This window comes from Mustela putorius, unplaced genomic scaffold (assembly GCF_011764305.1).
Source record: "Mustela putorius furo isolate JIRA1106 unplaced genomic scaffold, ASM1176430v1.1 tig00000275_pilon_pilon_pilon, whole genome shotgun sequence".
Classification (NCBI taxonomy): Eukaryota; Metazoa; Chordata; class Mammalia; order Carnivora; family Mustelidae; genus Mustela; species Mustela putorius.
In genome coordinates, this window is record NW_025421341.1 from 27601188 (window position 1) to 27628237 (window position 27050).

At 35.8% G+C, this 27050-nt stretch overlaps 1 protein-coding gene across 3 annotated transcripts in view; it reads right to left on the reverse strand.

Moving 5' to 3' along the window:
- Window positions 1-9192: 9192 nt before the first annotated feature.
- CUL3 (cullin 3) overlaps window positions 9193-27050 on the reverse strand; it is a 91395-nt gene continuing 73537 nt past the window's right edge. For all 3 annotated transcript variants that reach the window (XM_045078788.1, XM_045078789.1, XM_045078790.1), the window contains 6 exons: window positions 24996-25120; window positions 24461-24557; window positions 22888-23022; window positions 16765-16951; window positions 12159-12304; window positions 9193-9663 (listed from right to left, as the gene is read on the reverse strand). In XM_045078788.1, coding sequence (XP_044934723.1) covers window positions 9532-9663; window positions 12159-12304; window positions 16765-16951; window positions 22888-23022; window positions 24461-24557; window positions 24996-25120 — 822 coding nt within the window. In that variant the 3' untranslated portion in view covers window positions 9193-9531. The remainder of the gene's footprint in view (window positions 9664-12158; window positions 12305-16764; window positions 16952-22887; window positions 23023-24460; window positions 24558-24995; window positions 25121-27050) is intronic.

Below are 27050 nucleotides of genomic sequence, written 5' to 3' on the forward strand. Positions count from 1 at the left end.
CCCCAAATACAGTCAAAAACCAAAAAAAGGAAGTGAGGGGAACGGGAAAGGAAAACTACCCCAATCACCTTTACCCCCAACTAGGGAATGGCAATACTATCTCATCAGTTCCTCAGACCCAGTGCTCTGGTGACAGTTCTTTCTCAGAGCCCACATCGTATTCCTCAGTTCTATGTGTGAAATACATGCAGGATCTAATCACTTGTCAGCACAGCCATGCCCATCACCTGGGTCCAAGCTCTCATTGTCTTCACCTTGAGACTGTTGCAATAGCTATAAAACAGCGAACTGGAGCCATCTTTTTCTAAAGCCTGAGTGAGATTTGTGTCATGGCCGTGCTGATTCCCCTGCAACAGTTCTCCAATTTCTTCCAGTAACAACCAGTCTTTAAAGGCCTGCAAAGCCCTCCAGGTTCCTGCCCCCTAGTAACCCCCCCCCCCCAATTTCCTACTTCTCTCCCCCTCCTCCACTCTGCACCAGTGACATCAGCCTCCTCCCTGTTGATCGAACATTCTAGGCAGGTCTTTGACCTGTCCTATTTCTCTGCCTGGAACTTTTCTTCCTTGACAGTGGCATGGCTTGCCTGCTCCTTCACTTCCTTCAGGGCGTATCTAGCTCAGACACAACCTTCTGAAGGCGGCTGCCCTCATCATCCTATTTAGAATTATAATGTGACCTCCCCTCGACCATGGCACTCCTCATTTCCTTGAGCTGCTTTACTTTTTCTCACAGCCCATACATTTTGCACACTATATAATTTAGCATGATTGACAATTCTCCCCAGTGTACTCCTCTTTAGGGCAAAGCCTTTTGTCTGTTTTGTTCACTGTTGAGTCTCCAGTGTCTAAAACTCTATATGGTACATAGATGTATAGATAAATACATATGAAAATACATCTTAAATATGGCTAAACACGTAAAAATACACAATAAATGGTTACACAAATGAATTCTATGAAAAAAATGTCATTTAATATAGTGTGAACATATTTCATGACATTTACATTCTTTAAATGGAGTAGGTTATACATGAAAACACTATGTAGCACATGGGGAATCTGCATTTAGTAATGACATCCCAATTCCACCTGGGGATGAATGGGACATCCCACCACTAATACCTGTAACTTTTAAAAAGAACCTGTGTATTTCACAAATTGCTTGCGCCACACTCTGTCTTGAGTGAATTAAAGAACGAATCAGAATTCTTTGTAGGATTTAGTCTTGTCACCCTATCCTCCATGGTCCCTTTTCAATGTCTTCACTCGTTTCTAAAGAAGTTTTCTTAGTAAACCTCGAATGACGGAAATTTGAAGAATCAGAACTCAGGATAGATGGCAATTTCACACTACACCATTACATGCCATTATTCTGGAGGTTGGATTTCCCCTACACTTCAGAACCCAAACCGCAATTTCCTTCCAACATCTAGGCAAACTCTTACAAAGCCAGTCCCTCTCCTCCTCCCCACCTTGTTTTAGCCTCATTCACTCCTAGACAGCAAATGTGCTCTGTAGTTCTTTTGCTTCTTCTCTAGTATAGGGGAAGCAAGGAGGCTGTCAGAGCGGGGAAGCAAGGGGGCTGTCAGAGGTAGGTACCCTAAAAAAGGAGGCAACTCACAACCAGACTGGGAGGGAAGCCAGACAACCCAAAGGCACAGAACTTGAACTACCGCAATTGATGCCCACGGACCCAGAGTTGTTAGAGACAGATCAGGTTATGTATGCACCCACCTCTTTTCAAAAAGCTGTAGACGTGTATCAGTTGCAGAAAGCTGACATCTGAAATTATAAAAAGAATATAAATTATGTAAATCTCTGGTTATACTAAATACCACATTTCCATATATATGTAGACATCTTTATCTATTTCTAGTGGTTTTTTTTTTTTGGGTTTTTGTTGTTGTTGTTGGTGTTGTTTACCGAAGAGGGGAGTTATTTACATTGTTATATCTGACAATGACACACTTAACCATGGGGAATTAACTTATAAATACAACTTTATTTCTTAGTGAACAAATTTCCTAAAGAGTTCCATCTATGTAGGCTCACATGTACCTGTATATTTTTGCCTAACATAGAATTTTGTTAATATTTAATAATACACTGTTTCTTAGCAAAGGTAGTGAAATAAATAGAACAAGTTTAACTGATTTTTTTATTAACTGGTTTCCCACTTGATAAACTATATACCTAGTAATTTAGAACAGAAATGATCAATCTACCTATCAGCTATGTACTATTCCAAAGATCTGATGTCACTCACCATGCATACACAACTGTGCACCCATGTGCACACATATACCCATATCCATACGCACACAAACATGTGCAGACCATTTGCACAAAACTGGATTTCAACAACGTGATTGGATTGTAACTGTTTTAGTAAACTCACTTTTTGGTCCTATTCATTACCAAAAAAAGAAGTAGAAAAAAAAATGGGCCTTTTAAGGAAGGGCTGCAGGAAGTAATTTAGATAAACATTATATTTCAAGAGGTTAAACTAGCTCAAAAGAGAGGGAAGAATATTATGAACGAGTTTAGTTTATAAATCCAAGTTTCTAGACCATAAATTCAGTTGATTATAGCACGATGTATTTAACAAGGCTAATGCAACAGCTTGGGTTAATATGTAGATCTACTAACTATATAGAAGGGGCTATGCTGTTGTTATTAGTGGGCTGGAATGAAGTTAGCATTTGAGAACTAAGTAACAGGCAGGTAAGAGCCGTTACAGTGAGAGCATGTCACCAGCTAGTCCTTTGGTAAATTCAAGCTCCAAATCTTCTAAGAGAAGCTACAGAGGAAAAATCTCCCTTGGGAGCAGTAATGCTGTTTGTCATCCAGACTACCACTGAATTCATAGTTGAGGCCAATGGAGAAGTAAAAGTTATAAAGACAAGTGAACATTGATCAGCTGTGTATCCAGCACTTTGGTTGAAACAGCAGTAATTGTGGCCAGGGTACTAAGCACAACAGCAATAGCGAGGACTCTCCAAAGTGCACCTTCAGGGACCACAGTAAAAGCTAGAAGGGGGCCCTCCCTCTTTTACCAACCTTGAGAATGAGGTTTGCCTGGGGATGAGCTTGTGGGTCTCCTTACACACTTAGCTCTTACTTACTCTACACACCAAACTGATGGAACGACATTTTAAGAATCGTTTCAAGACTCTCAACTTTTTCAAGATTGAGAAAAAACAATTAAAAACATGTATTTTACTAAATTACTAGTACATAAGAGAATATGGATGATTCTATAAAGCTCATTACTGAGAAATAATCCAAAAGTCAGATTTGGCTATTAGGGAATTGGGAGTATCATGTTCTTAAGGGAGTCCCCTCATGTCAAATTATGTGGATGACTGTCAAACAAAAGCCTAAATTTCACTGGAAACACTTCATACCATTTGGATCACACGATAATAGCGGAGACTATGGCTTATACTTTATGATCTCACAAAGTCGGCAGCAAAAACATACCAATTTTTGTTACCCAGATCTCATTAAACTGCTTCACAACCAGTGGTTCTTAGACTAGTGGCATAAAGGTAACTGAACTTTGAATACCTGGGTTTCTGGATTCAGTTACTCTCCATGGGAATGCCTGATTATAACTGTAAGACCACAGGTTACTCTTTGACTATGAGGGCATGATTACTGACTCCTCCTCCCTGCACCACCCCACTCTTCCCCCTCCCCCGCCCATTTAAGAGAATCCACTAATGACAACTGGTGGGTTGTGATTAATACTGTTATCTGATTAATACTAATTGGCCCACATTGGAATCAAAATTCTTGATCAACATGTTGTTTAACCAGCTGAGGTGTACTAAATACATGTAAGGGGCTAAAGAAAACCTCACAACTTGTATATCAAATGAACATTCTCTTAGTCATATCAGGAATTTATATGCTTTAATGACTACCATCAAAAGCAATGGTTCCCAAATTTAGCTGAACAAAAGAAGCACCTCAGACTTTCTAAGTCAAAATCTACAAGACGTATTAGTTTTGTTTTAAAGCTTCCCTAGAAAACCCTGGTGTGCAGTTAGGTTTTAAAATACCAGTGCCACTTGCTGATCTGCTTTGGGAATATTTTTTTTTTTAATTAACATTCTGTAGTATGCTTGTATAACCTTAATGACTACAAACCTCCAGTTCTTTGGGAATGGATTACATTATTTTTTAATTAGCCCAAGTCAGTTTGGTGAATATGGATGCCTTATTACAAATTTGGATAATACCAATTTTTGTTAAAAAAAAGCATTGAGAATATGTAGGAGTACTGCAAAATGGGTTTGCAGACAAACAAGAGAGCATGCGTGAACATAGTGTGCCTTCGTTTTCTTAACTTTGAAGGCCATTCCACTTCCTTTTCCTTCTTCGTTTAGCTGGATTCCATGCCCTTCTGCTAAGTTTTCTGTCACTTTTGGCCTACAAACCCATTCCATTTAAAAACTGGACTAGTGGTTATTTTTTAATAGAGGACAGTATCAATATGGGAAATAAAATTTAGGATGAATTCTACAGATACTGATATTGGACATCAGTTATATAAATTTTATAAATGCAGTAATTTGAATATACCATATATACCAATACACACAGCTAGTATTACCAATTTCTCTCTTGTGCACAATCTATAAGTTTTACAATATCAGATTCTCCAAGGAATACTTTCTAATAAATCAAAAGAAACTTCCACCAAAATACACACAAAAAAATCTACCCTCAGACTCAAATTCAATTTATAAAATTCTGTCTACACTTAACCAAAATCAAGTCAGTCACTGGGGACACGTTAACACTCACTACAAGAATAGGGTTTGGAATCAGACAGATTTAGGCCCAAATCCCCACACCCTAGTTAACTATTCATAGGCTCTTGAATAAGTTTTTGTATCATTAAGTCTGAGTTTTTTCATAGGATGTTGTGAAAGTCAAGAGGGCTTTAAAATCAGCATTAAATATCATCTGAACAACTGAGTGGTTGGTCTACATTTTCCACTTTTTACCTAGTTGCAAACCAAAGACCAAATTATTAATGAAAGTAAAAAACACAATTCTTACACCATATTATTTGTCATACCTCCAATAACGCAGTACACATCTTAACTTCTGAAGCTGAATCCTTTAAAACTTCCTGCTAAGACACTTGGTGATCATGAAGTGCATTCGTCTGATACTTCCAGAGCGCCTACAACCACCACATGCCAGGCATTGTGCTGAGGCACTGAAGAAGTACAACTGCAGAAAAGAATTTTGAGACTTCAAATTTTAATTTTCCCACACTGCAAGAATTGAGTATAGTTTTGTGTTATTTGAACTGTACTGTTATCCAACTATTCAAATTTAACAATTTGTTATTAAAAAATATGCAAGATTGTTTTGAGCTCCTCCCATAAAATTACAAGGCCATGTCTGCTCCACTCATTCATTGGAGGATCAATTAAGGCCCTAGTATGAGGATCAGACACTTAAGTGACACCATTGCGAATTTGCTATCCCTAAAATCACCAAGGACTTTTCAAGACTTTCCAGCTATTCAGGTTCTCCTGAGGGCTAGCTTCATGATCCATCTCTGCACCGTTCCCTGTTAGATTCACTGTCACTATTCCGTCTCCTCAAACTTCTAGCTAGATAATGGATTTGGTACAAGGCATGCAAAGGAGAAAATGTCTTTTAGAATTCAAGATTTGAATTTAAGTTCCATTTTAAGCATCTCTCCATGCAACCCACTCAAGTATGTAAAACTTGCACTAAGCTTCCAGAATAGCAGGGATTGCCTTCCATTTCCTTTCCTACCCAAAACTGATGACCAGTAAGATGAAGTATCTAAAGTTTCCATACCAAGATGCGTGGTGTACTAAGTTTAGTTTGTTAAGTAAGAGTAATTTTGCCATATCCTCGAACTTTCCTTCCTGTGAATGAGGTATGGAGTAAAATAATGAATTTATAAACAGAAAGTCACATCAAGTGACACCATCTCAGGTGTTAGAACAGAGTATCAAATGCAGGCCCAACCAGCTTGGCTGTGCCCTTTCCTAGCAGTACCCTTAGGCAACATTGACATAATCGACAATTTCCATCTTATAAAGCTCATGTGAGGACTAATTAATGCACATGAAACACTCAGAACAATGTCTGGCACGTGGTAATAAGGACATAAATGTTGTTATTAACTATTTGCTTAACACTTTTATTTATCCCTGCTTTGGGGAATAGAAATAATTCATAATAATTTTGCTAACCTGAAATGTTTTAATGTTCATATCCATGGAATACAAAATACCTATTTACTATATGCACCATATAGTAAAATATATGATCTTCAATCTTCATTATCTAACAGTTTTCCTCCCCAAGTGGAGACAAACTAATAGCAGTAAAAGATAGCTTATATAAAATTAGGCTATAAAAATTGAGTCTCAAGTTACAGTAGATAGGCAAAAATAAAACCTGTGTACTACTCAGCTATTCAAAATAAGTATCTAAAAATGTAACAAAAATAGCATCATCTGGATTTAACATTTTGAAATTATTTTCCAAATTGAGGAACTAAATAATACTTAGAAACCCCAGATGATGCCAATGTACTAGTTTTCTGGGGATGCAGGCATCATCTTGAACTCACTCTGCTGGTCTCCCAAGCCTTTCTTGATACCTAACATACACACTGGGGGAATGGAATATCAACAGTGCTTTACTAGGACAAGGATTCTTATGGAGAAGGTCTATCAGCATCCTGGGGGTTTGGGAGCCGTACATGTCTAGGTATACAATGCTACAACAGGTGATTCTAATACATCCTTTGGAGAGACAGGTGTCCCTTCCCCCATCCCCTTTTAAAATTCACTGACATAAAGAATCCTTGTATTCACAACCACATTTTATTTTGTGAGGCTGTGTTCCCTAATTGCAATGAATTTTCAATCTTTAAATAATATAACTATATAACAATTCAAAATAAACACTGTCCTGGATTTGAAAATGATAGCAGAGAATACAACTTAACAAGTGAACAAAGATTACATCATTTTTGCAGTTAGAAAACTATGTATCCACCCTCGAAATTCTTCAAGTAAGTCATCAAAATTTATTCACATCAACAGGATTAAATGATTAGGATGTATTATTCTTTGAAATTAAGACATTAAAGAACTGAGAAAAACAGCATGAATGACCACTTGCTGAAAAGAAAGCAATGTCAACACGTACCATTACGAGCTTTATGAGCTAAAATAATAATTAAGAGTCAAAACGTGTAACTGTGTTAGGTGACCCATTTTTGTTTTTCACTGCAGTTATCATTCTCTGGCCATTCAACCCAACTGGAGTTTAGAAACGTGTTTCAATGTACTTATCAGCATTTAGAAGCATAAACATGAACCTGTACTCCCAAACCAGCATCTCAAAGCTCTAGATCTACCTCTGATTTGTACAACCATACTTGAGACAAAATATAAATTTAACTTTACTGATTTTTAGTGGTTTAAAGTAGCACTTAAATTTGCATTTATTGAAATTTCATATGTAGTTTTTACACCTTTCATATTTATTAACTCAACAATCTGAATTGTTCTATTTCCCAAGGTGTCATAATTATTTAACTGGGGACTGAGAGCAACGAAACAACTGTGCTACCTAAACTACCAGTATCTTCCTATAGACAAACACCCTCCCATTACAGAAATCCAATTATGAAATCACAAGGGTGGAACCCTTCGGCTCACCATTCTACACCTGCCCTACTAGTGCTCAAGTATGGTAAAAGTATCCTGAGAATAATGTTCATGATAGTTTTCATCTACATCTTAACTGCATCATGTACAAGTGGAAAATGTAGAGATTAAGAGCATAAGGCTTATAATTCTACAGTACAAATGGAGACAAAATTAAATGCAGTAAGAGAATATTTGCCAAGTTTAAAAGGAAAATTATAACCCAAGAGACGCATGGGGGAAAATATTTATGTGGAGCTTTTAATCCATTTTAGAATTCAGTTGTTGTAACTTGACCATAAATTTAAACAGAAACCATCTTCTGAGACATACATTCTAATATATGTATCAACAGTACTGATAGTCAGCCAAGAGCTGGTTATTTCAACTCATTAGTAACATTCCACTTTTCTATCCAACATCAACCTATAGTGGTTTGCCCCAATTACACGGCTGAAACACTGTCTTATGAAAAAAAAATGAAACCAAATTAAATAAAATTGAAGATAAAAATACTTTGAAGTTAAAGCAAACTATAATCCTTGGTGGATCAATCATGTAAAAAACATTGGTGAAAGTTGGAAGCACAGGATAACTGACATGAATCTTCAGCACAAAGTACATCTTTGAAAACATGAAACGATGACTCTTTGGAGGACAATAGCTAAATACCCAAGAATCATCAGGTTTGAAAAATATTGCTTAATCACTCCCCAAAACACAGCTGCAAGAACTGAAGATCTCGTTAAAAAATACCAAGGTAATCATATTTATTGCATCTTTAGAATGCATTTTAAACAGAAAATTAACAGTGCACCCCAGCTTCACCAAAATATATATTTAAGAGAGGGGCAACCTAAGAAAGATATTTATAAACAAAGTATCGGCTGTATGTGCTTTTCAAGGGTCTGAATTAAATACAACCAGCTGCCAACTTTGTGCTCTGACATACTTGAATTAGTGGGTGTGTGCATACTAAATCATTTATTTTTGTCTATAATAAATGAAATAAAAACACTGCCCTATACAATCCACTATTAGCAGTGAGTACAACAGCAAAAAATTATTATACAATTTATACATACTAAAATATTTTCTCTCTAGAGATAACGTAAAACAAAACCCAATCATGAGAGGACTTAATTTGGGAATCTCAAAATACAAGAGGGGAAAACCAAATCCGGAAGTGTATAGAGCCCAAAATAAAGGTTCCTGGTCATAAGGCTAGAAGATTAGTAAGTGCATATGGTAGAATAAAGCATGCTCATCAAATGTATGCTTGGGTCTGTGTATATTTATCAAACCTTTAAATTAAACAAGACTAGCTAAAGAAGTGTCTTAAGCGGAGCAAGATAACTGGGAACTGTGTCATTTCTTTTACCATTTTTGTTACCCAACTTATACAATGCGCAAAGTGCTAAGCAACACTACAAAAACACATTTACATCAACACTGAAGACCTGGGGAAATGAAATTCAACAATTTTATTTTAATGAGCTGTATTTTCTAAATTTTTGTTTTATTTTTTCCTGTTTTCATACAGTATTGAAAACAAAACGCGGCACATTCACATTTTCCCGAGGAACTGTAAAGATGATCTCTACAGGGATAAATGTTGTAAAGCCTGAAGCTCAATCAACTGATGTTGAAAACTCTCAAAGGGAGTAAAGGCTTGATCTGAATGGTCTAGAACATGTACTGTAATTTAATAGAAGAGATGGTCGTCTTAATATTTAATGATTTAAAAGAACTTCTCAGTCCATGCGGAAGAGTACAGTCCAAGAATAAATCAAATTTCTGAACGCATTTTATGCTACATATGTGTATACTTTGCGATCCTCAGGTGTTCGTGCCAAATACTCTCTCTCAATAAGTCCTTCAATACGTTTCTTAATAACAACTGGACTTGGTAAGAATCGAGCCTTCAATTGCTGAGTTACCTAAAAGAGAAAGTAAAAAAAAACTAATTCCTACCAGAAAATTTTTAAAATGTATTAACACTTCCATATAAACACACAAAAATTCTTATCTTTGAAAAGAAGTGATGTGTCATTTTAAGATTCAGATCAAATTCTACTAATCAGATTACCAAATTCAAAAATTTAACTTTAAGAAGGTTTTATTTGAAAATGTAATATATGGGTTAGAACATGCCTCCTTCACATGAGAATATGAATGCTGAAGTGGGTTAGTAACTGAATTAGTTGGACTATATGAATGCATAGCACATTATGGTTTAACCATTCTGATGGTCTAAATGTACTAACCTCTCCGTTACTCCCAACTCACAGAATTTAGGAACCATGATGTATATAAGAGAACAGACTCTGGACCCCAGAGTCTCTAGATTCAAATCCTAGCTCTCCCATTTATGACCACTGGGCTCCTGAGAAAGTAAAGTCATTGCATATGCTAAATGAATTAATGGTGCTTCCTGGTCCTGGTAAATGCTACTGTTGTCATTCTTTTCTCCAGCTGTTGTCAGGATTCTAGGTATTGTGACACATCGGTAAAAATAAAATGGTAACTACAGCAGCAGCTGAAGTCTGTGCATTGTTTATCAGTCATTCTGTATTTATTTATTTATTCCGTGCTCTTAAACCTGCAAAGTGGGTTGTCTTCTACAAATGAGGAAAACAGCCAGACCGTAAGACTGACATGCATGCATTATTGTAAACAGAGCCAGGAGTCAGAGATGAGAACCAAACCTTCTGCCCGCAAAGATCGTTTTCCCCACTGACCCTTCGTGCCTCTCTTGCAGAACACCCATCCACCCAAAAGCCAGCTTTCCTTTTACTCCTATTGGAGAGTTCATTTCCATTTCCCAGAGCCACAATGGATCAGCAATTCTTTGAAATGTGAACTTCAGTACTTCTGCCTCTAGCTAAAAATCTATCTTCCTTCTGGTATTATCCCTCCAGTATCAACAAACTTGTTCTCAACCCATATAAGATCTCTCATCCTCTGACCCTTTCTTCTAAGCTACTAACAATTTCTTCTGACCTACCTCCTTGATGGGGTCCAGACTGCAGGCAAGATTACTTTCAGCTACACTCTGAACAGTACCCTCAAATCCCAGATTCCTTTGGTACTCTTCAGCAAAAATCTGCTTCACATTTACATCATTCAGAATCTACAACTTGGGTTCTTTGCTGAGTAAAGTCATCATTTTTACACCTTTGGGGCAGACCAGGAGACAACAAGATGTGGCCCACAGGCCAAACAGCCCTGCGGCCTATTTTGTAAATCCTTACTGGAACACAGCCACACTCCTTTGTTATCAGTGGCTGCTTTCACATTACACCGATCTCTCTGGTACACACTGGTAACACAAACTTCATGTGTTCAAGTTCAGCAACTTCCTGAGCACCATTCACCTCACATCCTGTTTGTCTGCAATTCCTCACATTCCCACACCGTACACATACACATTTATTCACACTTGTATCCACCCTTGTTTAGTACACCCCGGCACCCTGCCCTGGGTTCTCGAGAGAGGCATAGTCAGTACTATCCTTGTCAACACGTCTAGCACCCACCTGTGTTCCCTGCACAGTCCTCTCACCTTTCAACTGTCCCTCAACCCCCATTTTCTTTATTCCTTCTTTATTCCTAGGACATAAACATGAGTATCTTCCCATCAGAAAAACAAAATCCAGGACACCCCAACTTAACACTCAGTCCCCTAGTACTGTTCTCTGCTCCTTCCCATGAGCCAGCATCTCAAAGGACAAGGCCCCTTCCTGGTGCTTTCAGCTCTACTTCCTTCTCGAAGCACTGCCATCAATGTCACTCTACCAGAGCCATGAAAATGGCTGAGAAAACTAATGAGTTACCTAATTAGCAATAGGGCATTAGTTTTGAAATGACTGACCAATCACTCATATAATTCTTTCTCTGCCAATGTGATATAAAAGTCAGCTTGTACAAAATATCGCAAATGCAGAACAGAGTAGCACGCTGCCCCTCCCTCCCTCCATTTAGCCTCCAAACCAGAAAACTAGGAGTCCTGGACTCCCTTTGTTTCCCATGACCAGTAAGTCCTATCGGTTCTACTTCCGTTCATCTTCACTTAGCTCTCTATCCTCTACCAATACTTTATTCAGCCCTAATCATTCTTACCCATTCCAATGCCAACACTGACTTTTAAAAATAATGGTAGCTTGTTCATATTAAGTAGGGAAAATTTTTTATTCTTTGTGTGACAATTTTCTATTACGAATATATTAGTTCTTAAAGTGTGCACATATTTGGATGTACTGATGTGTTTAATTATCAAGTAACTGCCATACTTTTAATGATAAATGTTACCTAACTCTGGTTTCCTAATTTTAAAACTGTATTTTAAACAACCTGAAATATAGTGATTTCCTAAATGTGAACTATAGTATTATTTTGCTTTTCCTACATTAATCTAGTCTTTAAGCACCCTCACCTCTGCTACTAATACATTGTGCTGCATCTTCTTTCTGGATTTCATTATCCGCACAATAGCAGCTTCTATCTCATGTTTTCTGTCGTCATCCACTTTCTGCCTCGTTTCTTTCCTTTCTGGGTCAGATTCACCTTGTTTGGCAGCAACTAAAAGAGAAAGACACTTACCATGTAACTACCATTAATAAAACAATGCAGTATATAAACAAACAATATAATTTAGAAAATACCTACAAAGAAAAACCAATTTCAATATGAGTATACATTAATTCAAGTAAACATTCAAAAGGTGCCTAATTCAATGTTTAACAAATATTTAAACAATTAATAATCATGGATATTAAAAAATCTTACAATTCTAACTTATTCTTTTTAAATATTAGGAATTTAATTTTATAGAGATAATAAAACCAATTTTATTTTTATAAAATAGATTCCTCTTCTGGAAGAAAAATGGCAGCCAGATGTACTTAGTAGAAAAATTACCAGAAAATAATTTTCATTGCAGAGCCAACTAGTATTTTACTAACATCACCCCAAGACACTTTAAGGGAAGGAAAGAGTTATGTGTTGGCAAGATGCAGTTAACTCAATAGTTAGAAAGTACCACTAAGATGTCAGTTAAAGGAATAAGTAATTTATCTGTACTTGTCACAGACTACCTAAAAATTTATCATGTATCTTATTAATTTTTTTCCATCACAATCTCATTATCACTAATGCATACTCTATTCCAGCCTTCTGGGAAAGAGAAGTCTTACTCCGTTATTCCCTACTGTCTTCAAGGTAACTGCTCAGGGATTAAATACTGAAGTCCCTTTCTTTTACAACTCTGCTCTAACTGAAGTAAGAGAAAGAAAAATGGCATCTGATTTTTCATTTGGTCATCAGTAAGAGATAGGTATGAAATTTCTGGAGGCAAAAACTGGAAATTACAAAGAAGCATGTAAGACATTGCTGACTTAGGCACAGGCACACCAACAAGACAGCAGACACTACAATTTAGCAAAACATCATTCTGGTGTGCATATCTATTCAGGTGTTTCTCATTAGAACCCCTTGGTTAAGAATTCTATTTTCAGTATCTTTTCCCAAATTAAAGATAATCAGTATCTTAACAAAAAAAGAGTAAAATTAGATTAAGATGACCTACTAAAAAAGAATAAATAATGCTTTTCCTCAAACAAGTCAATGTCATTAAAAAAAAAAGATACTGGTTTAGAGTAAATAGAAATTTAAAGGACATAAAAATCAATGTAATGCGGACACCATGATTGAATCCTGGATTTAAAAAGTGATATGAAAGACAATTTTTCTTTTTTTACAATTTACTTATTTTAAAGAGAGAGTGGGTATGTGTGTGTGAGTGTGGGTGGGGGACAGATGGAAAAGAGAGAATCTCAAGCAGACTCCGTGCTAAGTGCAGAGCCCAACTCAGAGCTTGATCTCATGATTCTGAGATCATGACTAGAGCTGAAATCAAGAGTTAGATGGTTAACCAACTGAGCCACCCAGGTGGCCCTGAAAGGCATTTTTGAGACAACTGTGGACAAATATATATGGGTGGTACACAAATATTTATTTATGCAAATAAATATGTATGGAATTATTAATTTTCTTGGGTATGATATAGTATTACAATTATTTTAGAAAATATATAGCTTAAAGGAGTAAATGTATGCTGAAGTATTTGGGGCAGGGAGAAGTGTGATGTTTGCTGAATAGCTGTAGCAAATATATACATAAATGTATATATTTGAGGAAAGGGCGAGGATAGAGTCAAAGGCACCAGAACAAACAGGACAAAAAGTTTAATGACTCATAAATACCAGTGATGGCCATATATCTTCATCCATTATGGTGTTTCTCACTTATTCTATGGATTTGAAAATATTTAAAATAAAATGTTGGAGGAAGAAATAATTTTTTAAAACAATCTATTTTGTTCTGTTGGTTTTGGCCGCCTAAAGAGGTCTAGTCCAAAATAAATGGAAAGACTGTGGTGATACATACTGAATTTAAATGTTTTATAAAATGTGAGGGCAGGAGCTCACTCCCAGAGCCTCACACCATACCCTGCCTTAAGAAGAAGGTAACAGAGGCATTTGCTTGTGTAATGGGGTACATATGTATCTGGCTTATCAAGTAAAGGGCAAGGGAAACGTGACCAGTGGTGGTGACTGGTGAACTATGGAAACCGCTGTAGATTACAACAAATCTTTTCAAAGGTTGTGTTATTTGATTAATACTTTTAACTTCTTTGAACTTCTATTAATGACTATAGAAAAGGCAGAATTGGGTAAGGACAGAAGAGTCTCTGCATCTTTGATTATGAGCCAAAAGGCAGGGCTGTATTTTGACAACTTAAGGAAACCTATGTGGTCACAATACTTAACACCAGGGAGAAAATTTTAACTTATACTAAATATTTTTAAGTGATGATAATGATCTAAGTAAATTTCAAAATGAAAACATTATTTCTTCACAGAATTTTATAGCTGAAAAGAACTTTAAAGACATCATCTAGTTAAATTTCTTATCATATACAACTCTAGTCCCATTTTAATTAGATTTAAAGTACTATACACACACACTTAACATCAAAAAAAAATTTTTTTTAATCTGAGAGAGGAAGCAAATGAGAATGAAAGTGGGAGGAGGGCAGAGGAGGGAGGGCGAGAAAACCCCAGGCAGGCTCCACGCCTAGCACAGAGCCTCAGGCCTTGATTTCACAACTCCGAGATCATGACCTGAGCTGAAATTGAGAGCTGGACACCTAACTGAACAGGCCACCCAGGTGCTCCTAAAAAATTCTATTTTAATCAGATCTAAAATACTACACCAAGACCACCACCACCCACAATTAAAAATCCATGAAGAGAAGACTATTTTTTTTGATAACAATAACAGTATCTGAAACTACTACTATTGGACATGATGGAATCTGGGATTACAGAGTTATACTTAGGCTAAAGCATGGTGAAGTTTGGTAATTCAGATGTATGTACATCCCCGAACATCTTCCTCTAAATCTAAAATACAAACAAGTCCTAAGATCCAGAACATGAATCTACCCCAAATTATAAAGTCTTATGTCTCACACTGGGGAAAACAAGGTATTTTATTCCATGAGTCTCTTTAGTGTAGTTCTATTTTATTTTCAATTTACATCTGTGTCCAAACATGGGGCCATTTCGGTGATGAAGATACAATGATATGGCCTGCAACTATGGGACAAAGTAGACAATGCTTTAAAAGAGACACCACTCTGCTTCAGAGGGCATACAAATACCAATTAGGGTAAAAAAGGTCAGCAGAAGGGTGTAGGTAACATTTTGAATGAACGTAATCTGGCAATCAATTACATATTTGACATAAAATAATTTTTAAAAAGACCTCATCTTTTTATTAGTGTAAAATGTGAACATAGTTTTTTGTAAATCAAAAGAACTGCAATCATTTTAAAAACTTATTTTAAAGTACTGTTTCAATACACAGACTTCATGCACAGCTGTGATGGATGAAGTTAGCCCTGGGAAGTTTATCTAACACTAAATTTGAAATCAGGGAGCAAACTATATATTAGAATTTTAAACATTCACAAAGATAAGCTGCCTTTTCCCCCTTAAATACACCAAAAACACACTTCATACATTATGGTAAATGTATAATTAACAGGATGCTCATTATTAATTAAAAGTAAAAACATACTAAAAATCATTCACAATAGGATCATTTCTATGTTTTTAAAGTAGAGAGCTAATACTGGTTTCAAGGTTTTGAAACTTAAAAGATTCTCTACTAAAACAAATGGCTGCATCTAAAAATCACACTAGATAACCACACTTTGAGAAATATATAAATCAGTTTTAAAAACAGATGTCCAGGGACGCCTGGGTGGCTCAGTTGGTTAAGCGGCTGCCTTCGGCTCAGGTCATGATCCCAGCATCCTGGAATCGAGTCCCATATTGGTCTCCCTGCTCGGCAGGGAACCTGCTTCTCCCTCTGCCTGCATCTCTGCCTACTTTTTTAAATAAAATCTTTAAAAAAAAAAAAAAAAAGATAAAAATAGATGTCCATTATTGGTTAACTCAGCCAGTTAAAAAGTTATTTTGTTAACTTCTAATATATTAACAAAATTCTATTTCGTTACTGAAAACCGTACAGAAAGAAGTACACTTTTACAGTACCAATTACTTTTTAAATGCTTACTGTACTTAGATTCAACTGTATTTTGACAGGAACACATAAGAATAAAAACTACTTTACTCCTTAAGCCTATTGTCATGCAGCACCAGAAAAGCCTTACTTTTTAAAATTTTTTAAGATTTTATTTATTAGACAGACAGTGAGTGAGCACAAGCAGAGGGAGCAGCAGGCAGAGGGAGAGGAAGAAGCAGACTCCCTGCTCTGCAGGAAGCCCCATACCGGACTAGATCCCAGGGCCCTGGGATGAGGACCTGAGCTGAAGGCAGACACTTAACCGACTGAGTCACCCAGGCAGCCCAAGCATTACTTTTTTTTAAAGAAAGAACTCCAACAGATAATAATTTCTTTTGAGGAAAAAGATCATTTTTTTTAAAGAGGAACCATATAATCCCAGATACCTGTTTGAATCTTGACTCTGTGTAGTTTGGATGTGAACTGATCATTAACTGTGAATATGTGGCCATTTTCTATTTCCTTGGACTTGGGCTCTTTCGTAAGAACCCGCTGGGTTGGTTTACCACAGGCAAGGGACTGCAGAGCTCTAACAAGTTCTCTTTCGGGGATATCCGTCTCTTGTTGAATTTCCTGAAATTCCATCAGATTAACACAGTTAGACTTTTTGAAAGATTATAGTAGATTAGTTAATTAGTAAAGTAGAACTGACCAAGCAGTAAGTAGTCAGAAGGAATTCCATTGAAGAGATAATTTGCAACAAAGAGCTCCCTTTACAACAAAGAGTTTGTAACAAAGAATAAGGACTCTTCATTAAAATCTCACTTATTTGGAGAAACTAGAGAGAAAGTTTTTCAAATTACAAAATATTGAAAAGACATGTACATTTTTGTTTCAGGAGTTACAAGGCCTGGCCTAAAAATGTCATCCAGCAGAGTTTATTACTGACCTGCTTTAATATTTAGGTAAAAATAAAGTGTTAACCAACAAAGGACTGCTAATTTTGGAAATACTCTACAATCCTTCTCCCCAATTAATCCACAGTACTTCTGCTCAGCAACTTTCTTCACAGAAAGAAGCAAAGTGAGCCTGAGCTAAGGCCTTCTATCATACAATCAAAATTTATAATCCAAGTTGACTGTATTTACTGCCTGTATGACCAAATTAAAAAAAATTAAACACCTAATACTTAATTCTTAACATGAAAAAGAGTTAAGAAATATGATTTAGTTCCTACACATCTACAGGAATGTATGATGCCACCAGATCTCCACAGTGGGATATACAGCTCTGATTTACTGTACAAAGCTGTTTCTCAAAAGCAGCTCAAGAATAATGGGCATGAAGATGGGGATATTGATTATATAACTGATTTGAAGAATCATTCTTTCACAAATCTGAGCAACACCTCAGGCTGCTCTACAGAACTGTCTGGCAAGTGAGGATTCAGAGAAATGTGAATTTAGTGATGATGAGGCACATTCCTTTGCCTCAAATGATCTCTGTATGCCTAAGTTAGCCACGTCAAATGCTATGTATGTTATTAATTCCAGCAAGTTAAATAGGTGCTATCAGAATGTTGATTGTAACTATTATGTACATGCTAGAACTGACTTATTTACATATGCTACTGTTTAATCATATTCAAAGAACTAGAAATACCTTCTTAGGTGTTTTTTTACAATTACAGATCATTGCAGGAAGTGACTATTGCAATTCAGTGTGCATCCTTTATGACTTTTTTCCTACACATCTACATACACACACAGGAATACAAAGACACATGTATGTACATGAAGATGCCCATTCATACAATGGTATTAACATTAAACATACATGGGTTATCTACTCTATAATATGTAAACTTCCCATCTGAGCACATTTACCCTTTCATATTCTTTTGCTTTTATTGCCCCTTTGGTACAAGTCTTCTACCTTTCCTGTTAGAATAATTCCTAGGAAGATCATGATTCTTATTTAAAATATAACTTTCCTCATCTCATTTTCTTATCAACTCTGATTTACAGACAAGTTGATTTTTCTTTGGCGGGGGGAGGGTGCTGAAACCCGGGAACAAACCGACAAGTTGATCTTTCAACTGAACTCTCCTCAGACGATGTTCTCAGTTGATTACACATTGTCTACAAATTTTCTCACCTCCACATATTTTACCAAACCATTTTTTTTCCTTGGTGTGTTAGTTAGGACCTATAGAACAATACTGAGTAGCTGTAATAAAGGCAGATATCTTAAAGCTTGTTCCTAACTTTAATGGGAAGGGGTCTAATATTTTATTAACTACTGCTTGCTTAGGTCTCTCATCAGATATACCCTTATGATATTAAAGGTATTTCATTCTATTGTTAGGTGGTTAAGGGTCCTCCACATCCTGTAAATATGAAATGAAGACTAATTTCTACAAATGCTTTTTGTACATCTATAGAGATCATTAACTGATTTTCTTCTTGAAATGTCTGATAAGACAGCAAGTGGTCAGTAAACTTAATTATTATAATAAAATTTAACAATACTAAAAAATTTCTTCTTTGCAGTTCAGGAATAAATCCTATTTGGACACAATGAATAATTCTTTCAATACACTGCTGAATAGGACTCGATAATATTTGATTTAAGATTTGTGCATTTAAGGTTGAATAACCTACACAGCTTTTTCTTTTTTGTAGTCTCCTTATTCACTTTCAGTAATAAGGTTATGCTAACCTTGGATATTTCCCAAAAGCAATATGGGTGTTTTGTTTCTGAGTTCAAAGTTCTCCACAGTAGGATATACAGCTCTGTATAAATTAAAGCTTTCACTTTAATTTGCTAATTATGAAATCTTCTGTATCTTCCTTTTTATTGCCTGGTCAGTCATTACATCTGTGAGGGACGTGTATGATTGTGAACTGTGTGTTTCACCTTGTACTTCTAACCGTTTTCCTTTATATGATGTGAAAATATGCCTTTAGTGATTGCTGTAACTTCTTAACAAAATATCAATTATCACTGTTGTTCAATCATTCTCTATTTATAGTCTACTGCCTAATTTTGATCATCTTCTATTTATAGTCTACTGCCTGACGTTAATTTTGCTACTGTCCATTAGTTTTTATACTTCATACTCTTTCTCAGAAAAACTTAAGAACTATAATAAAGAACATTCAGAAAAATATGTATTAATACCCATATCTCTTTCAAAAACCAAATGCAGGTTACAATAGTCCAAGCTATAGACTTACCAGTTTATGTATGTCCTGATCTTAACCGTTTTAAATAATACAAACTTCTGTTACTTAAAGAAATACTTAAGAAGAGGAAAAAGTTTAGCAGCCTGAATACTGTGGATGAATGTGACACTATGAATAAATGCCATCTTTTGCATGTAGCTTCCATGATGGCCTGTAATGATTCTGGTATGTTTTACCCCTGTGTGATCCCCTTATCCTATCAGGGCTGACTTGGGTGATCAAGAAAATCAGAAAGTGACAATATCTGATTTCTAAGGCTAAGTCATAAAGGCACTTCAAGGTTCTGCCTGGGTCTCTTGGATTGCTGGCTTCAGGGAGAATTAGCCACCAGGATGCAAGGACAATCGTGTGGTAAGGTCCATGTGACACATTTCCCCATGTATTAACAGAGGAAATCAACTTGTCAGCCTTGTGGAAGAAGAGTATACCAATAGCTTGGAAATGCACTTTCCAGCCCCAGACAAACATTAGATGATTGACACCCCAGCTGACATCTTCACAACCTCATGAGAAACTCTGAGACAAAACTACCCAACCGACCCTCACCTAAATCTTTAACCCACAGAAACCAGGAAAGAGAATGAATTGTTAGTGGTTGTTTTAGCCACTAAGTTTTAAGATGTGTTATGTAGCATTAAGTAACTAATACACCATTTTACTGAACTTGTAAAGAAACAACACTGAAGTTTAAAAATCAGGTTCCTCTTAAAAAACATTAAAGTTAAATACTTTTAACTATCTTCTCTAATTTGTGGAGATGATTTCTGTAAGAGTCGGCTAACGTACGTGGCAGACTACAATGAAACACGTGGTATGAGTACAAACGTCAAGTGCCTTTCACAATGCCCCCTGTTCAAGATGCAAGCAGTCAGAAGGCTTTGGGAGCCACAGGAATAGCATATATATGCCATTTACACTCAGGCATCTGGTTTGTGACTTAGCTAAAATGTGAAACATTAGAGGAATTTTCTGCTTAATTTTATCCTCTACCTAATGATGCTCATTAGCATTAGTGATCTCAAGCTAGTTGGGAAAGGGAAGAGTAAGCCTGAACCACTAAAATTACTAGTAATTCTAATAATGGCTTTAGAAAATTAGTTTTTGTTTCTCCATTTTCACCAGCTCTTTACAAAACAGGACTCTGAAAACCAACATTAGCATTTATCAAGCAATTTATTTTGCTTAAAATGTATTACCCATGGCAGGTACAGATTAAAACATTCAAGCTGTGAGAGATCATTTAATTCCACCTCTGTTTGAAGAGGTTTACCATTTGAGTAAGGGACTCAATACCTGCTTAATCAATATCCTTGGGAGTAAGTCACATGTAACTTGTCCTTGAATTAAGATTACTCCCTAGGTAAGACACATCTGGAAAAAGGTAAGAGCAAAACCTCTTGGCTTAGCTACTGACCTAAAACACTTGGGTTTCAAAACATTTCCTTGAGGTGTATCACATAAAAATGATCATCTCTTAATTACATCTTTCACATAAATCCAAGTATGAAGGCAGGTATTAAAATAGGCCTACAATTTAATTTTGCTCTAGATTTCGAACTTTAACTTATTTCTATGTTCACCTAGATCTAAAAACTGACTTTCAATTTTAAGTATAAAATTTTACAGCTTTTCGAAGCTATTTATTCTTTATCTTCAATTTAAACTTAAGAATCACATGATCTTTATTTCAACTCTAATGTACCCATTAAAGGTAAGGGAAAAGTCCAAATGAATTTAATGTAATGTAATACAAACTGGTATGTAACTAGCCTAAGGATAGATGCAAAAATCAATGAAACAGCTCAGAGTGTAGAAACAGACCCACACATATATGGTTAATTGATTTTTTTTCATAAGGGTGCCAAGGTAATTTAAAGGGAAAAGAACAAACTTTCTGACAAATGATAATGGAAATGAACAACTATCTGTGTGTGTAAGGGGGTATAAATCTTCATTTTTATGTATTTATTTTTTAAGCAAACTCTACCCACAACATGGAGCTTGAACTCATGACTCTGAGATCCAGTCATATGTCGTACTGACGGAGTCAGCCAGCCACCCCAAGCAGGTGAAATAATTCTTAATTCTTAATCTTAACCACATAAAAAAATTAACCTGAAACTGATCATAGACTTAAATGTGAAAGCTAAAACTAAAAAAGCCACTTAGAAGAAAATACAGAAGAAATTCTTTGTGACCTCAGGGTAACCAATAATCTCTTAGCTATGATATCGAAAGGAAAGAAGTGGCAACTGGACTTTTATCAATATTAAAAACTTCTGCTCTTCAAAAAATGTCATTTAAAGAAAATTAAAAGGCAAATGACAGACTATTCACAGCACACAGGTCTGACAAAGGATTTGTATCTAAAATTTATAAAAAACCTTTTAAACAACAAGTAAAGATAAGGACACTTCACCAAACAAGACATGTAAGTGGCACAGGAACACAGAAAGGATGCCCAACATCTTTAGAGTCAAGGAAAGGCATATTAAATCCACAATGAGATACAATTACACTTACCAAGTTAAACAGTTAAAAGACTTATTACATTTTTTAGAAGATGTGGGGCAACTGGAACTTCTCTACACTGCTGGCAGGAATGTAAAACAGCACAACATTTGGGACACAGTATGGGTCTCTTAAAGAAGTTTAACACATCTCTCTATTCCTAACAGCCTAAATCTGGAAAGAAGCCAAAGCCCCTCAACAGGTGAATGGGACTCAGCAATAAAAAGGAATGAACTACTGAAACTATACACACACTAACATGGGCAAATCTCAGAAATGTGATGTGAGAGAAACTGGACAACAGCAACACATACTCTAGGATTCCACTGATCTGAAATCCTAGTAAGGCAGCGCTAACCTATAATGACACAAAGCAGATCACTGGCAGTCTGAGCACAGGGGGAGGGATCTGACTGCAAAGGCGTATAAAAATTTAGGTAGTAATAGTCCATACCTTGATTGTGATGGCACTTATACAAGTGCATAGATCTATTAAAACTCATCAAATTATGCACTCAGACGGGACATGTTTTATCATGTAAACTTATGGTTCCATAAAGTTAATTTTTAACAAACTAAATGAAATGGGACCTAATATGTGTATGGTGTTCATAAAGTTCATAAACTGTTCACTACAGTTTTATGCTGTTTTCTCAAACAGCATTCAAAGGTTACTTAATACTAACAACAGTAATAATAATAATACTCAAATAATAACAGCTTTACGGGTTACTCAAATAAGCAACACTCCAGTAACAGGTGAGAATCAGAGACAATACAATGCTTAAAATTTATACAACCACACCATACCTCAAACGTGTATTTTTCTCTATTATTAAAGAGCATTAATATGGTCATCTGGAAAGTGGAGACCTGCAATATGTGCTTCCGCGTATTAGAGCCAGTTACTTGTGCCCCTCCAACACCAACTTCGGATCCATCTTCCTGTTTCATTATTTAAGAAACATAAACAAGATAAAATTATCTCCTGATACCTTTAACTGTATGTTTTTCAAAGATAAGCACTATATTATCCAACTCTTTCTTCCCTTATATAACTAATTTCTACATGAAAAGGAAATGTCACTTAAAAAATGGGTATGTGTATGGGTATGTGTACACACACACACACACACTAAATTTCTGTTAAAGGACTGTCCTTTTTTTCCTCATTATGAACATTTTAATGTATCTGATAAAATGAAGCAACATAACTTATCGTTACAGCTGTAATTATTTTAATAGTACACAATGGGATAATGGATTTAAAAGATAACACTGCCATTTTATAAGCTCCCAAAAGTAGTAGGGGTTTCCTTCAGTGTGGTCTGATCACAGCAAGAGATCAAATAACAGCACAGGATGGAGGGGAAAACCTCTGCCATCCTTAAGCTTGTTCCTGCTCTATGATTTAAGTACAAAATAGAAATTTAAGTCTTCAGTAATTAACATATGAACTGTTTTTAAAACCCAGTGATCTGTTTAATAAAACTTCAAAAGAAAACATGGTTATCTAGGGAAAAACCCTCTCCTCTAACACAAAAGCAAGGAGTAATTAAAAGTTGAGTTTTTTGTATCCTTAACTTTCCCACTTACACTCAAATGTATAGCAGTGTCAAACACTATTCAGTAAATGAATTGCAAAGAATACTTCCCATTTCAATTAAATATAAAAATCAGAATGTGTAGACATTGACAGTAGTAAAAAAATGTGTTACAGTAACATATGAAACCAGTAGCACTTTTATTAAAATAAAGAATAAAACTTATTTGCTGCCTAAATAACAACTTGGATATTTTTTCTTAATGTTTTTCTAAGAGCTTTTTATTATTGTTCTATGTGAAGGCAAATGACTTTGATTTGATTTAAACGCAAGCAATGAAAGTAAATTATCGGTCTAAACCTCACAATTTTTGATATAAAAAAGAAATTACATTTTAAAAACAAAGGCAATTCATTAGTGCCTTGCTAATTTTTATAATAATCACTTTACTAGTATGTTGCTTATCTCACAAATCTCATTAATTTTCCTGGTTTTGATCTATTGGAAGTAAGGATTATAAAAGACTGAGAATTTTGAAAAGGGACAGTTTATTTTCTTATGCAATACTGTCTCAAATTTAATCTTATAAATAAAATGCACAATTGTATTATATATTCCTGAAGGAGGGCTACTGATACAGTCTTCATACTGTCCAATGAAGCTAGCCAAATTGAGAGAACAGAAGTTAACGCCAGTTTCCCCTTTAGAGTATTTCAAACAAGTAGGGAAATTCTTAGGAGAAATACATTATTTATCCAGATCAACAAAAACCAGCAATGAGTTCTATAAACTAACTTTAATTTACTTTATGTAAGTATGTTCAAACTATCAATATTTACCTTTTTAACTGGTCCATAAAATGTAGCATTGAGATCTGCAGAACCCATATGATGCTGGAGTGTGAGCTGTCGACCACTGTGTTTGGCTAAGTAAAACCTTTAGCAAATCAAACCAGGTTTTAGAGAATCATGTAATTTATACATTTGGAATTATAAACTACAGGATAACAACCCTTAGTAAGCATCTTCGTGTAAGAGAAACATTAATCTCTATTAGTATCCTTTGCCCCTTGGCCTGCTGCTCATCTGCTACTATCCATAAGATCACTTTTCTCCATAGTAACCCAGCCATGAATTTGCTCTAAGCCAGGGGCAGACATCAACAATGCAAACTATACTAACCATGGAAAACGGTTCTCTTCAAAGAGTTTATGAAACTCATTTTTACATATTAAAAACCATAAAGAACAATTTCTCCTTTTGAACATGAGGTAAGAAATAGAGTAAATTCATCCTCAATCAAGGACACACTTATGCCCAAGTTTATTTCAACTCTGGACAATTTTTGTACTTACAAAGTTTGATCTATGTTTACCTTCTGAATATCTCAAAAGCATGTCTTGGTGCTGGCGGGATGTTACACTTTGGTGTGGCTGACTGAGTGGGCCAATATCCTGTTGTGAGCACCCGGACTGTGAGATCAACACCACCTAAAGATACCTGTATGAAAGATAAAAAAGATGTCTCCCTCAAATTAACTAGAATTTGTTTTCCATTCCATATAGACACTGCATTAGAGCTATCCAAGTATTCAGCTCCATGTCCAATATCTAACAAATAAATCTTCTTAAAGATGAGATCAGTGTTTTCAAAATTTTAACTATCCTGGCAAATACCCTATATTGCTTAAGATGCTGATTTTAAAATAATGACCAAAAGAAAGCTCTTAGCATACAAACGAAGTCTTACTGGTGTCACTGAGAAGAGTGAAGTTTTGACCCTTATGGGTTTTTTTAGCTAAAATGTCAATGGGCCCTATCAGTATCATTTTAAAGAGGATTTTGAACGTTTCATTTTAAGGATATTAATCTTTCATCTTAAATATTTTTATTTATTTAAATATTTTAAATATTTTTACCATCTTAACAACCCATTTCTAATATCCCATTCCCATTTCAACTACAATGATCAAAACTTCCATGTTTTCATATGTAGTTCTTAATTTAACCACCTCTGCATAGGGTACTGCAGATCTAGTTCTATACAGTGTGCTCTACAAATACTGGATAATTGATAACCACCTCTACAAAATATATGCTAGTGTTACGGTCACAGTTAGATGTTTCCTTCTTTATGTATAAATTTTTAAGAAAACTAGAAAGCACATTGTAGGAATTTCTCAGGGTGAAATATTATCTTTACTATTGATATTCATAGCTTGTTCTAACCATTTTTCTGTATTTACCTAACCTGGGTGATTAGTGATGCAGATTTTTTTAAAGGGACAGTTAAACTTCATAAATATCAAGAAGTATGCCACACTCAGATTCTTTACAAGTACCTACCAAGTAACTACTCAATTTTAAAGATGTTGGCAGGGTGGGGGTGGGGGGCCGAGCGCCGGGGTGGCTCAGCTGGTTAAGCAGCTGCCTTCAGCTCAGGTCAAGATCCAGGAGTCCCAGGATCAAGCCCCATCTCGGGCTCCCTGCACTGCCTTCACCCCATTCGTGCTCCCACTCTCTCTCTTTGTTAAATAAGTAAATAAATAAAACAGAAGTTGACCTAGTAATCTTAGATGCCATGGAGGAGAGAGGGCCACAGGAGAGAATCTTAGATGATGAGCAGAGAGAGGTTGGCACTGGGAGTTGGTGCATTTTCAAGTGGCAGTAATGGTGTCACAACTTGGTTCAGTCCACCCAAGACAATACAGTTTTTTCTCCTTTCTCCCATGTACCCACATAGCTTGTTCTCTAAACTTCAAATCTTTCCTCAAAATGTCAGTTTTTAGAGGACGCCTTCCCTGACCACTATGCCACTACAATTTTCCTCCATATTTCCTAACCGCAGGTAAGGTGCTATGTGCTTGCTTGTCATCTGTCTCCAGATGAGAATGGTAGTTCCATCATGGAAGGGAATGAAGTCTCTTCCATTCTCTGCTGTATACCCAGTGCCCAAACAATGTTCGGCATGGAAAGCACTTAACGAGTTATTTGTTAAATGGAAAAAAAACCAAAAACAACCTCAAAAAACTATTGCTTTAGTCATCTCGATTTCCTCTTCCTGTAGCTTTTTAAGCAATATTTTGAAGACATTCAACTTATTTGCAAAGATAGTACATGACAGGGGCAAGTATACAGAGACTGAGGTATCAGAAAAGTCTGCTGGGATGTGATATGACTTGCTGATATAAATAAACAAAAATATAATAGCAAGCCTGGTTTCCCTGCCCCTGTTCCAGTTTTTAAAATAAAAATGCAAGAAAAAAATGGACTACTACTTAAAACTTCCTTCAGCATAATAATTAAGATTTATCAAAATAAAATATACCACAAATATTACTTGAATTTTAAGAAACCATGTGTTCTATTACTTTGAAAAGTAAATAGAAGAGCCACTATCTTGATATATTGCAATAGGCCAAAAGCACTTA